This window comes from Gymnoscopelus microlampas (assembly GCF_963454915.1).
Source record: "Gymnoscopelus microlampas genome assembly, chromosome: 12".
NCBI classification, from domain to species: Eukaryota; Metazoa; Chordata; class Actinopteri; order Myctophiformes; family Myctophidae; genus Gymnoscopelus; species Gymnoscopelus microlampas.
This window is the reverse complement of record NC_139949.1, coordinates 48,452,577-48,467,448: the sequence shown is the minus strand read 5'-3', so window position 1 is coordinate 48,467,448 and position 14,872 is coordinate 48,452,577. Positions and strand designations below refer to the sequence as shown.

Below are 14,872 nucleotides of genomic sequence, written 5' to 3'. Positions count from 1 at the left end.
TGTATCTGTGGAACCGAGTCAAACTAAAAGTAATGTCTACAATTCCAAGTGCTTGTCAGGGTGATTATTTTGAGGCGGCCCAGCCCTAACTGGCCCGATCAATTACCCTAATTTTAGGCCCGAAAACCCGGAAAACCATCCAACAAGCTTTGAACTGAGCAGATGAGCAGAGTTGATGTTTGAGTTTTGGCCATTTTCTCCATTTAAAAAAAAAATAACACAGGATAGGAAGGTCGGACGGCGACAAACTAGATATCTGAGTAAAGTTCACTTTGAGCTGCATCCAACGCATCCACTGCCATTTACGTTGGCCTTGCCGTTCGGCCGCTAGGGGCAGTTGACATTTTTTTTTCTTTCTTTCTTTCAGGTAGGGTCAGGTTTCGGGCAGAATTTGTGAACTCTAGCTAGCTGCAGCTGCCATGGCCTCCTTAGACTGACTCTCAGCTCTCTCTCTGTTCACCTCTCCTCCAGGTAGCATGTTAGCGGCAGCAGCATCATCGTCAGCGACGGCGTCCTCCTTAGACTGCGTGGCGGCGGAGCAGGGCTGTGTCCAGGAGCAGGCCTGCATGGTGCTCTACAGGGTGCTGGAGTACTGCGCCGCCGAGGAGGCCGTGGCGCCGCTGGGCGCCGACGCCCGCTGGGAGTGCCTGGAGGCGCAGAACTCCCTCCAGCAGTACCGCCCCCTGCAGGTGTGCAAGTGCCAGCGCGGCTCTCGCAGGGAAGAGCACTGCCTCAGGGTCTACTGGACCGTCAGGTTTGCAGGTGAGGGGTCTGGAGTTACATCACCAAGACAGATAAAAGAAAACATTTAGTTTTTGCTGTCGGGTGGAAATCTCACTATGTCCAAAACTAACTTTTCAGGAAATTTCACTTTTTTCAAGCTTTCACTTTCACAGATTGTTCAAATAGTGAAAATAGACACAGCGTTTCATCGCGATGCGGTGTGAGCTTGCACATCGTCTGCTTTTGTTACTTTGTTGTGAGTGAGTGAGTGAGTGAGTGAGCGAGCTAGTGAGTGAGTGAGTGAGTGAGTGAGCGACCAGGTCTTATGTCTTAATAACTTAAGACCTGGAGGCGGTCTCATGTGGTGTCAAATCACACCATGGCGCCATGACTAATTCAGGGCTGTTTATCTTGTAGAGCCTTGTAGTACCTTTGATACCTTTGATAATTACCAGGTCTTTCATAAGACCTGGCAATTAAGACCAGGGACGCAGAGAGCATTTTAGAACCGAAGGGGACGCATGCACGTGTGTGCGTGCTCGCAGCGTTTTTTTTCCGGGGTTGTTACTTATTTGGGGGGTTTTGTTACTTTATTTCGGTTAATTTGGTTAATTCGGTACAAAAGATGTACTCCATGAAGTGTAGATGTCAGAGTTTTTTTCTTTTTCTTTGCTCTTCATCCTTAAAGTGGGGGGAATACCCCCCCCCCCATGGAACTGAGTATGTTCAAACCCCCCCCCCCCCCGCCTGCGTCCCTGATTAAGACGCACAAAATAGAGTTGAAATATGGAGATACAAGGTTTCTCCCCGACAGCAATGATTGCATGCATGCATGTGAAGAAAAACGTGCACATGTTGTGTGATGTGTGTGTGTTGACTGTTGTGTTGTTGTGTTCCTTGTAGCGTATGAGGAGTATGACGTGTTGTGTGACGTGTATAGTGACTGTTGTGTTGTTGTGTTCCTTGTAGCGTATGAGGAGTATGACGTGTCTCCTTATGAAGAGCTGGAGTTGAACTTAGTGAGACACATTGAGATGTCCCGCATGGCCTCCATCATGGCAGGTAGACGACTGTTTTTCTGTAAATATACTTTTACTGCACCTAGTATTGATGACTTGTATAGTACTGTATGTTTATGAATTGAGGACCACAAGGAAACTAGCCCTCAGGGATTTTTGTGTTATTCTCTTATCAATATTGTGGTCTCTCTCTATCACCCTTGTATAACTGTACTAGGGTTCTCAACAGGCCTGAAAATTAAGGCCTGGCCCTAACTGGGCCCTAACCGGGCCGGGCCCTGTTCAGGCCGGCCCGGTTAGGGCTAATTAACACAATTTTAGGCCGCGTACCTGAAAACCAGAAAAAGTGTCATCATGCGCTTAATGTCCTCAAAGTCACGCATTCCAACAAGCTTTGAACTGAGCAGATTGGACTTTCCGTTCCAGAGATAATGGCCTAAACATCTTGAAAACGTCCACTTTTGCCGTCTTGGCCATTTGCGTCCGTTTTTTGTTTTATAACACGGGCTAGGAAGGTCGGACGGCGACGAACTAGGACGATACCTGAGTAAAGTTCACTTTGAGCTGCATCCAACACATCCACTGCCATTGCCGCGTTGGCCTTACCGTTCGGCCGCTAGGGGCAGTTGAAATATTTTTTTTGGGGAAATAGAATTGTTTTTTTGGTTGTTTTTCTTTTTCACAGAACCGGAGGCTCGGCTCGGCTCGGCCCGATTAATTAGCATACATTCGGGTTGGGGCAGAATTTGAGAACTCTAGTCTAAACTGTACCTCTGTACTTTTTGCAAACTGTTATAAAAGTATTCAATCGATCAATCTCTCTCCAACGACCCGCAGCTTCCTCTCTGACTCTGGACGGTCAGAACCAGTGTCTGAAGGCGGCCCAGGACTGCGGTCTCTACGAGAAGTGCGGCTCGCTGCGCTCTGAGTACGTGGTGGCCTGCACCAAGCGAGCCACCGGCTCCGACAGCGGCTGCAACCGCCAGAAGTGTCACCGGGCGCTGCGGCGCTTCCTGGAGCGCGTGCCGGAGGAGTACAGCTTCGCCCTGCTCTTCTGCCCCTGCACTGACACGCTGTGCGGCGAGCGGCGCCGGAAGACCATCGTCCCGTCCTGCTCCTATGAGGAGGCCACCGCCCGGGGAGAGGAGAGGACGGGCAACAAACCCAACTGTCTCAGCCTGCAGAACTACTGCACCAGGGACGAGCTGTGTAGGTCAGTGGGTTACAGTGTGGGGGGGTTATAAAAGTATATACTTTAAAGTGCAATTTACAATCTAGGCATTTAGCAGACGCTCTTAACACATTACCTGCCAAAGACGCAGATCTGCGTTCTATTTAATTAGTGCACTTGCCCGCCATGAACGCAGATCTGCGTTCTATTATCAAATTATATATATTTTTTTAATTCTACAACGGGCGCCCTAACACAGCTTTGGAATGATCGATCGTCACTCTGAGAAGAAGTAGTCGGATGTGACGTCATTCCAAAAAAACAGGAAGCCATCCAGGCATCCACCCTGACTATGGGATTTTTGCATTGAAAACCACCCGTTTTCAACGGGCCATAGCCCCAAAATGGCTGCTCGCGGTTGGAATGTTGTAGATTTGAAGTGGACACACGGATCCTTCCGCCTAGCCACAGGGATTTTTTGTTTTTGTTGTTGTACACAGCGTGGCTTCCACGGCATTTCAACGATCGTCTATTTAAGGTAATTACGCTGGCAAGGGGATAGAAAACGATGTTTAAAATCTAGGCGGGTAATGTGTTAATACAGAGCGACTTACACTAAGCAAGGTAACCCAAGGTAATACCTTGAAATTATCATAAGTAAACCAAGAACCTATCATCAGTCATTATCCTACTATAATTCTAGTAACCTCTGTGCGTTTGTAGTGGTGGTCTCTGTAGTGGTGGTGAAGACACCCGGTTCTCCTCACTGGCTGGACCAATTGCTCTGATTTTGCTCACAGCCATTGACGATTACCATCTGAACTTAACTGTGAAGCCCGTTTTTCAATTTCATCAAATCTCAGCTTCTTATTAGCGTTTTTGTGTCAAACACTGTCGCCATGGTTACGGGGCTGCCCAGCTATGGGACGAACTGCCTCCCGGGTTGCCAGATCATGTGCGCATATCCCCCCACGGATGCGCTGCACCGACCGGGTATGGTCTAGTAAATATAATATCAATAGTTCTGCCCCCCCGGCCCGGTAATGCAAGTTAATGCAAGTCAAACCAGTCAGTCACACACTACAACATGCTACCAATTAAACCACCATCAGTGCTGCAGTTTTGAGGAACGAAGGTGAAAAATGCGTGCTATCTTTTGTTATGTAGCTGTTGATATATTATGAAGGCGCTGTGCGTGTGGGGGAGTCATCGGAAAAAGCTTGCCTGGAGTGGCAATTGGGTCTGCACCGGCCCTGTTCGTGCTGTGATGCATTGTGAGGTTGCAGATTGCTGTTTTTGTTATTTTAGGCTAAGGCCATTTTTCTCAATAGGTGGGCATCAGCCTAGAGGGTTTTGTGGGTCCTTGGCATTGAAAACATTTAGGATCCCCCGGTGTAGGTGAGCTGGGTGTTCCTGATGACAACAGATCGATACTGCATGAGGATTCAGGAACTTCTCTAATCACCTCAAAACAGCCACAGTATCTCCTCACAGTGCACTGACTGCATCACAAACTCTCTAAACAACCACAAAGCATCTTCTAAACCCTTATCAGCTCCTACGCTGGGCCATTGATCAGCCCAAGGAAAGTTCTGGTGTCCCTATATCACCCTCGCCTCGTTAATGTTATGCTGCCTCACTGGAATATAGAGGAACTTTTTGTTTATGCCATGGTGGAGCTGAAGGCATCTAGAACAGGTTTGTCTGTATCTCTGTCCCCACAAAAGTAGGCTAGACCAATCATCAGTGGTGGGAAAAGTACTCAAATGTTTTACTTAAAAGTTCAGAATTCAAAATTTACTTGAGTAAAAGTACAAAAGTATTGGTATGAAAATGTACTTAAAGTACCAAACGTAGAAAGCACTCATTATGCAGAATGTCCCATTTCATAACTTTTCAAATGTATTAAAATTCTTTTGAAAAATAGCAGATCTACAAGCTCACAACGCGTCGCATCGCGACGCATTGTGAGCTTGTAGATCGGCTATTTTCAAATGGCCGAAATATATATAGGGCTGAAGTGGTTAATGTCTGTTTTGTAATAATAATCCAAATCTACGAAGTAACTCAAGTTTTCAAATAATTGTAGTGGAGTAAAAGTACAATATTTGCCTCTGAGATGTAGTGCAGTAGAAGTAAAAGTATTGAAAATTGGAAATACTCCAGTAAAGTAAAAAAAAAACTCAGAAATTGTACGTAAGTACAGTACTTGAGTAAATGTACTTGGTTACTTAGGGTTTGTTCTGGTGTCCCTATATCACCCTTATTAATGTTGCAACCTCAGTGGAATAAATAGGAACTTTTTGTTTACGGTATGGTGGAGCTGAAGGCATCTACAACAGGTTTGTCTGTATTTCTGTATGTATCTCTGTCCCCACAGACCAATAATCATTAGGACATTCATTGGTGATGCTTAGTCTTGCTCAATATGTAGGCACAGTGGTGTAAAGTAACAAAGTACTTTAACTTTACTGGAGTATTTCCAGTTTTTAGAACTTTTACTTCTACTCCACTACATCTCAGAGGTAAATATTGTACTTACTCCACTACAATGTATTGAAAACTTTAGTTTATTATCACAAACATTAACCACTTCAGCCCTATATATACATGTAGTTCGGCCATTTGAAAATAGCAGATCTACAAGCTCACAATGCGTCGCGATGAAACGCATTGTGAGCTTGTAGATCGGGTATTTTTCAAAAGATTTTTCATACATTTTGAACTTGTGAAATGGGACATTCTGCATAATGAGTACTTTTACTTACGTTAAGTTTATTTTGATGCCAATACTTTTGTACTTTCACTCAAGTACATTTTTAATTCCGGACTTTCACTTGTAACAGAGTATTTCTACATTGCAGTATTGATACTTTTACTTAAGTAAGAAATGTGAGTAGAGTACTTTTTCCACCACTGTGACTATTAGCTGAGTGTAAAAGGAAGTCTCCTACTACATTAAGTCTGAAGAAATAATTAAAAATGACGTTTTATGAAGATGTATAGGTTATTATATGCAAGGGGATTCAAAAGCCTGTTAGCCACTTATAATTAATTTAGATAATAACTGTCTGAAAGCCCTTTGTGTTGTTGCTCAGGGAGAAGCCTCTCTGTTGTAAGACTATATACGTGTCTAGTTTCTACAATATCCTGTAATGTTTTAATAATGCTACGTAAAAAAAAATAAAGACCATAGTAGTCCTGTAGGAGAAATTCAGTTTCGGCTTCACCCAGGTGCTGGCTGGCAGCTCAGATGGTCATGGTGAGACCATATAAATCATGCCATCACACCATCATGTAATGGGCTAATATGTGTCAATTTGGGGGTCCTTGACGCAAAAAAAGGTTGAAAACCACTGATGTAATTTAAAGAGATAGTTCACCCCCCAAAAAATGTTTTTTTCTATCGATTAGTCACCCCCTGGAGACTTGACTTTTTTAGTTTTTGTTGCATTCCTAAAACCGTAATTTGATGCCCAGCAGGCAGCGGTTCCGGTAGGAAACACAAAGGAGTCAAATTATTGGCTTAGGAATAAAAACAAAACAAAACAAAAAATATCCATGAATTCAAGTCTCCATGGGGTTGAGGAATCGATAGGGAAAAAAAGTATTTTTTGGGGTGAACTATCCCTTTAATGTAACGCGAGCAATCCTGGAGTTTAAACTTCATTCTGCTGTTGGAACACTCTGCTGTGAAAGAGAACTTTAATGGCTTGGAATCTAAAAAGTTTCTCAAAGTTAGTGGTCCAGCAGAAAGTGTTTGTTTCCACCGCACACAGTGTGGTAGAAGGATATAATGCCTACCTGGAGGAGCTGGCTGCAGATGAGGTGTCTAGCAAGGAAGAAGGAAGAACTGTGGTATGAATAACCCATTCACGCCGGGAACGCCTCTGTGTCATTCTAAGATTTCTTTGGCTATTCAAAAAATAGCAGATCTACAAGCTCGCGGCATAGAGTGCCACGCTATGAGCTTGTAGATCTGCTATTTTTTTCTTAAATCGTGAAATTGTGTGCAAATCGGCGCAGCTCCTTCATTTTAAGATTTCTTTGACTATTCAAAAAATAGCAGATCTACAAGCTCATAGCGCGGCACCGAGTGCCGTGCTATGAGATGGTAGATCTGCTATTTTTTTTAAATCGTGAAAATGTGTGCAAATCTTTGAATATATTACATTTGTAATTCAAATCTTTGCTTCTGATTTGAGTTAGATTTGAGTTCAAATCTTGCTTATTTTCAAAAATAGCAGATCTACAAGCTCATTGCGTGGCACTCGTAGATCTGCTACTTTAGAAAAATTGTGAAAATGTGCGCAAATAACATATATATATTTTTTCAAAGCGAACATTTGTAACTCAAATCTTTGCCTCTGGGGATATTACTGGGAAATATTTTACAAAATGTTCGCTTTAAAAACTACATATTCAAAGATTTGCACACATTTTCAAGATTTTTCAGAAAATAGCAGATCCACAAGCTCATATAGCTTGCATATCTGCTATTTTTGAGTAGCCAAAATAAATCTTAAAATGACAGAGACGCGTTTCCCGGAGTGAATGGGATAATGAATGCAGCCGAGCTGTGCCTGGCTGGCTGGCTGAGGCTGGCTCACACACTCATTGTGCTCCTGTACTGTTCCTGGCGTTAGCAGAAAGAATGCGTTGATATATGTGACATGATCGCAGGTTGTAGAACATCTGCTCACAGTGTGACGTTTGTGTAGATATTATACAGTAAAGGTCCAACCATCACGTTGTTATTACCTCCCTGGTTCTACTGACAGAACATTTGTACTCTTTTAGTACCTAACGGTATACGTATAGGAGTCTGGAGGCAGATTGTACTATATCCATCCATCAGGATTCACCTCCACTCACTGTTTTGATTGATTGATTGAATATTTTATTAGACAGCACAAGTACAGTCAAACACTTTGTCTGAAAGGATAACACCAAAAAAAAGGATATCGTTGCTGTCGGGCAGAAACCTCTTTTCTCCATTTTTTTTTTACTTTTTTGTGTTTTTTTCGTAAATTATTGCCTTACTTGATCATACTACAGCAGAGGGGTACCCACTGTAGAGGCAGGACAGGCGGTCGATCGCCTGCCCAACTAAGATCTCGCCTCCCTCCCCTAGAAAACCCAAATAACGCAAAAAGGTGTCATTGCGTGCTTAATGTCCTCAAAGTCACGCATCCAACAAGCTTTGAACTGAGCAGATTGGACCTTCTGTTCCAGAGATAATGACCAAAACATCTTGAAAACGGCCACTTTCGCCGGTTTTCGATCATCAATTATCGATTGAGTTGAAATGTCTTTTTTTGGGGGTAATAGAGGGGGGGGGGGCTGCAAAAAATAATCTCGCCTGCCCTAAATGTAATTCCTGGGGACGCCACTGTACTACAGCATCACACAAAAGCATGAAAATTAGCAAATCTACAAGTTAGAAACGTGTTTCGAGCTTGTAGATCTGCTACTTCAGCTATTTTTTGCATCCTGGAAAGTCACAGTTTTGGACAAATCAGGTTTCAACCCAACAGAGACCATATAATCCTCTGCTCTTAAACTCATACGTGCAAACATTTAAAATTACTATTTCTACTGTATGATTCTGGGAATTAAATAGAATAATAAGTGGTTCTTCAAAACTTTTCATGTTTAACATTTTAAACCAATAAGTGAGTAGGGTGATTATTTGTTGGAGACTATTTATATGTTCTGGTATTTGGACAAATAGTGAAGATGTGTCCCCAAGGCATGGAAAGGCATGGCATGGCATGGCATGGCATGGCAAGACCAGTTTATTTGTAAGTGCATTGCACAAAACATTCAAAGAATTACGGCTGTAAAAGAGGGTAAAAGAAACACATTATGAAAAGACATTTGAATACAATTAAAATATAGCAATTAATTAATCTAAAAAAACACATAAAATACTAGCTTCAGGTTACAGTGCCAGCGGAGGAAATCAATCAAAAAACACCTCAATGAAAAGGCAACGGCAAACAGAAAAAAGTCTTTCAGCTTTGATTTAAAAAAGAACTGAGAGTTGCAGCAGACCTGCAGTTTTTCCGGGAGTTTGTTCCAGATATGTGGCTGAATGAAAGTGAAATGTTTGAAATATTTTTCTGCACAGTACATGCACAATGTACTTATGATCAAAATGTTTTTCATCTTTTGTAGGGGCTCTGAATCCCCCAAACTCCAGCTGTCAAAACATCACCGGAAAATGCCTAACTCTGCTTTCCTCCTCCTCTTTTCTTTCTTTCTGTGTGCGTGCACGTGTGTGTGTGTGTGTGTGTGTGTGTGTGTGTGTGTGTGTGTGTGTGTGTGTGTGTGTGTGTGTGTGTGTGTGTGTGTGTGTGTGTGTGTGTGTGTGTGTGTGTGTGTGTGTGTGTGTGTGTGTGTGTGTGTGTGTGTGTGTGTGTGTGCTGCGTGCGTTAGATCTCGGCTTGCGGATTTCCAGCATAATTGCCAGTCATCTCCTCAGTCCCCCTCCGGCTGTGTTCGGGAGAGCAGGGCTATGTGCCTGAAGGCATACGCTGGACTCATAGGTGAGGGGGGGAGAGAGAGAGAGAGAGAGAGAGAGAGAGAGAGAGAGAGAGAGAGAGAGAGAGACACACAAGTGAACTTTACAATTGATTGTATATTATAGTGCCTTGGCTGTTGACAATGATGATAATTGCATATGAGAGGCATACGCTGGACTCAGGAGAGAGAGAGAGAGAGAGAGAGAGAGAGAGAGAGAGAGAGAGAGAGAGAGAGAGAGAGAGAGGAGAGGGAGAGATAAAGGGAAAGAGTAAGGCGCTTGAGAGAAAGGTTGAGAGGGGGGGCTAGAGAAAAGGAGAAAAGGAGAGGGAGAAGGGAAGTGAGGGAGATAGAGTAAGATAGTGAGAAAGAGGGAGAGACAGAGACAGAGAGAGAGAGAATGACAGGTGGAGTGAAAAGGGAATCGCAATCAAAAGGAACACTGAGAAAGAGAGAGAGATTGATTGACGGTTGACGGCGGTTGCTATGGAAGCGTTATTCACCTCGGCATCAGAAGCTGTTTATTGGCTTAGTGTGACTCGGCGCATTACTCACATGCAGCGACGAGAAGAAGAAAAGACAAACAAAGGAGATAAAGAGAAGAAAAGCATAAATAAAAAACTCATTTCTATTATCTGTTAACCCATTCAATCCGGGAACGCATCTGTGTTATTTTAACATTTCTTTGGCTATTTTTGAAAAATCGTTCAAATGTGTGCAAATATTTGAATATATATATATTTTTAAAGGGAACATTTTTTACTCAAATATTTGCTTCTGGGGGTCCCTATTACAACATATTCTGAGATGGGGGGTCCGCAGTATAATTTTGGGGGTCCTTGACATGAAAAAGTTTGAGAACCACTGATATAGAAACATACGTTTTTCAAAAATCTGTAGGATTTAGAAGACATTTGTAGAATCCCCCAGAAGCAAAGATTTGAGTTACAAATGTTCACTTAAAAAATATATATTATCAAAGATTTGCACAAATGTTCCAATTTTTTTTCAAAAATAGCAGATCTACAAGCTCGTAGCGCGGCACTCGGTGCCGCGCTATGAGCTTTCAGATCTGCTATTTTTGAATAGCCAAAGAAATCAAAAATGACACAGATTATTTCCCGGTCTAAATTGGTTAACAACTCAGTTTGAGAGTAGATTTATCAGCAGAGAGGACTTGCAGGAACATTTTGGTTTTTCGGTCAGGAAATCTTCCCTTTTCTAACGCACACATCGCTCTCTGCAGGAGGTTATCAAAACGTCAAACCCCAAACATTTACCGCTCTGGGGCATCTAGACAGGTATTTCCAAAAATGTCCAGTTGTTATTTATGTGATTTTCCTCTAGATGCTACCTTTTTGTAAACAGAAAGTTTTGGCCTGTTATTTTTGATCAACACTTACCCCTTTGGGGGGGAGACAGTAGAACCCCCACGGCTACAGACATTTTGGACTCGCAGCACACATAAACTTTTAAAGAACTGATTGTGCTGGAAAGTTAACAACTTTTTAAAAACACTATAAATAGTTGTCCCCCAGGGCTCTATACTAAGGCCCGCTAGTATTTCTCTCTACACCAAATCTCTTCGGCCCTAATCTGAGTTCCCAGAAGTTTTCGCCAGCTCTCGCATACAAACGGGAGGGGCGAGGAAACTTCTGGGCCAGAGCCCTGGTATTTGTGGACGGGATGTAAACTTACGCCCAGAATCTGAGCGGACACGCCTCTTACCGGTCTGAGAGCTGTGCAACTCGTCTAAACAGTCCGCCGAGAGGCAAACAGCAGTACACAACAATGGCGGCCGCAATTTCTCAAGGAGAAATTGCTTCCCGTCGCTCCTATTTACATGCAGCACCCACTGCATGTGGATCCCGCCCCCTTTTCTTCATTGGCTGTTGATTTGAATCAGAACGCAGTGGCCGCGCCCCTGCTGTCCAGGCTCTGAGGCGAAGTCTCCCAGACTACTTCCCCCAGAATAGGGGTACTATAGGGTTAAAGTTAGACCCCAGAATAGGGGTGCTATAGGGTTAAAGTTAGACCCCAGAATAGGGGTGCTAGGGTTAAAGTTAGACCCCAGAATAGGGGTGCTATAGGGTTAAAGTTGATTTGAAGAACGCAGCCTCAAAGTGAAATATTACGTTAACAGTTCTCAGCCAGTAGGAGTTTGTGGCAGTCAGTGGTGGAGAAAAGTACTCAAATGTTTTACTTAATTAAAAATATCAATACTGCAATGTAGAAATACTCTGTTACAAGAAAACAAAAATAAAAATGTTCTAGAGTAAAAGTACTAAAGTATGGGTATCAAAATGTACTTAAAGTACCAAAAGTAAAAGTACTAAAATGTTTGAAAATAGCAGATCAGATTTTTTAAGATAGCTGATCTACAAGCTCACAGCGCGTTGTGAGCTTGTAGATCAGCTATTTTTAAAAAGCCTAAAGAACTGATTGTGCTAGAAAGTTTTTGTATTTTTTATCTTTTTATCTATACATTTAGTTGACCGGTGTCTCCCAGGGCTCTTTGCTAGGTCCGCTAGTATTTCACTCTGAACCCAAGTTTTTGTTAAAGCTTTAAAGCTCTATATTCTGATAATAAGCATTGCTATTGAGTGTTTGTTCAGTAACAGGGGTCTCCCTGTCTCTCCAGGTATTTAATAAACAGAAAAAAAACATGTTCAGGTAGGTTGCCAATTTAAGGAGTGAGCACCCACTTATAAACTTCACATTTATGTTGTTTCAGTTCTAATGTTGTCTGCTTACTTCTTTGTCTCATCAATTGGTATCCAGGATACCAATTATTGATGAGACAAAGAAGGTAAGCAGACAACATTAGAACTGAAATGCATTTTCAAGGTCAGGATACCGTATCCTGACCTGAAAATGCATTTTCTGCTCATTAAAGAGCTGGAGGAGACATGGAGACCACTGTTACTGAACAAACACCCTTTAGCAATGATTGCTATGTAGTGAAATATTAACGTTAAACGTTGTCAGCCAGAGTAGAAGTTTGTAGCAGTGCTGTCTAGATCAGTGGTTCTCAAACCTTTTCATGTCAAGGACCCCCAAATTGACACTTATTAGCCCGTGGACCCCGATTTGAAAAGAAATGCCAGGGACCCCCATATGAAAAGATTTTTACGGGACCAACAGTTTGACATGCATTAAGCTACGGACCCTCATTTAATGGCATTTCTATCTCTTGGACCCCAATTTATATTGTAAAATCAATGTTAATTTAACTCTGAGAGTGTACAGTACAAATGGAACCAAATGGACCCGCTAGGGTCCATTTGGTTCCAGTTGTACACTCTCTGAGTTACAGACCCATAAGGGTCAATTTGGTTCCTAACTATCTATCATTGGGGGACCCCCTGGAACTCCCTCAAGGACCCCTGGGACCCCCTGGGACCTCACTTTGAGAACCAATGGTCTAGATATGTGTCCCGTCGTGTCGAAACCGGGTCTCAGTGGGTCTGTCTGTCTCTTCCTGAACCCCTGCAGGCACCATCATGACCCCCAACTACGTCAGTAACAGCAGCATGGACGTGTCTCAGTGGTGCAGCTGTGAGGGCAGCGGCAACGAGTGGCAGGGCTGTCAGCGCATCCTCCAGATGTTCACCAACAACGTCTGTCTGCGTGAGTATTAGGGGTGGGACGATACGGGTATCTCACAATACGATATCTGTGGCGATATTAGGCCCTCGATAACAATAATATCACTATATATTGCATGAAATTTCACCAACGATATATCACGATAGTCCTTGTATTCAATTCATAAACACATAAAATAGCACCAAACAGTTCAAAATCATCATTACACAAATACAGAGTTTTTTTTTCTTCTTTTTTTTAATATCGATTTTTTCCGGCAGTATATCGATTATTTATCGCGGGAGAAAGTATCGCGATATATCGCGATGTCGATATATCGTCCCACCCCTAGTGAGTACAGCACACTTCCTCCAGATGTTTAGGCTTGTCACAATTATTACATAATCGTCTAATCGCAATTATTTGAGATATCCGCAATTATCGTCATAATCGTTTCCATGTTGAAAAATGTTCACATTTAAAAAAAAAACAGAAATAGCTGATCTACAAGCTTACAACGCGTCACGAATAAAATCATTAAATATGTAATTATTTTCTATGTATGTTTCAGTTATTTGTCATATCTGTCCTGTGCAAATTTTGATTACAAAGCCTAAATGGCTTCATATGTTCCAATAATGTTCAATGGCCAAACACACAATTAAACAGTTAATTGCGATTATTTGAGTGACAATTAATCGTCAACTTAAATGTGTAATTGTGACAGCCCTACACATGTTTGATGGATTGATTGAATACTTATTAGTCAGGAATGTAAACGGCACAAGGTGCAGTCTGACATTTAGGCTTAAAGGAAACACACAACAATTATTCACCAATAATGTCTGTCTCTGTGAGTACTGACTATCATCACTTACTGCAGCTAATAGATATCCATAGCAGTAAGCCTGGCTGAGCCATGTCGCCCATAGGGTCAGGAGCCTATCTTCTGTTTCTGTAATGTGTGAGACAGCTTGATGTATAAGTACACCCCCTGGACATGACGCAGAGACTTCCCCAGTCTCTGCGTCATGTCCAACCCTTAATGCTGAGTGCCAAGAAGGGAGGCATTGGGTCCCATTTTTACAGTCTTTGGTATGACCAGTTAGTAGGCCTGTCACAATCGCAATCATCTGAGATAATCGCAGCCGATCTATAAGCACAAAACTTTTTTTTGTGCTTGCGTGTTGAGCAGCGGTTCCGGTAGGAGACACAAAGGAGACTCTTTGTGTCTCCTACCGGAACCGCTGCCGGCCATCAAATTATTGTCTTAGGAATGAGACAAAAACAAAAAAATATCCACGAATTCAAGTCTCCATGGGGTGACTAATCGTCATTTTGGGGGTGAACTATACCTTTAATGGGTTAAATACCTGGTTCCGTTCTGGAGTCTCCTCCTGGTTTTCCAGAACTTTCTGAGTAGCTATGCTTTTATACCCTCTCCCGTAATAACACACACACACAATATCCCCAGGCATGTTTATTTAATCAATCACAGTGTTTTTGACACATATAGTGACACAAGGGATTATTTATTAGGTCAGGGTGACTTTCAAGGCATCCTGGTTCTCACTGTAACCAGTTAGGGCTTTCACTCCTAGTTTCCATCTCAACAGAACATAGGCTACCCAACAGTTTGGTTCGGTTTTTATTTAGTGTGGTTACGCAACAGTAACGGGAACCGATGTGCCGAAGATGAACCACATCTGTGTTGTTTTCCATAGATATGTCTCTAATGGTTGTCTGTCTCGGGTCAATTATCTCTGACCCGAGCGCGGAATCATGAGCGAATGTTCTAGTCTGTTCTCTTCCTGTTCTCTCTATATATATCCACAAGTTTCCTACG

General features: G+C 42.5%; 1 protein-coding gene across 1 annotated transcript in view; it reads left to right on the top strand.

The window, feature by feature from the left end:
- Nucleotides 1-14,872, top strand: part of LOC311056971 (GDNF family receptor alpha-4-like) — a 57,050-nt gene that overhangs the window by 34,697 nt on the left and 7,481 nt on the right. The window contains exons 2-6 of the mRNA XM_084073837.1: nucleotides 472-762; nucleotides 1,693-1,785; nucleotides 2,580-2,955; nucleotides 9,355-9,464; nucleotides 12,934-13,068. Coding sequence (XP_083929963.1) covers nucleotides 472-762; nucleotides 1,693-1,785; nucleotides 2,580-2,955; nucleotides 9,355-9,464; nucleotides 12,934-13,068 — 1,005 coding nt within the window. The remainder of the gene's footprint in view (nucleotides 1-471; nucleotides 763-1,692; nucleotides 1,786-2,579; nucleotides 2,956-9,354; nucleotides 9,465-12,933; nucleotides 13,069-14,872) is intronic.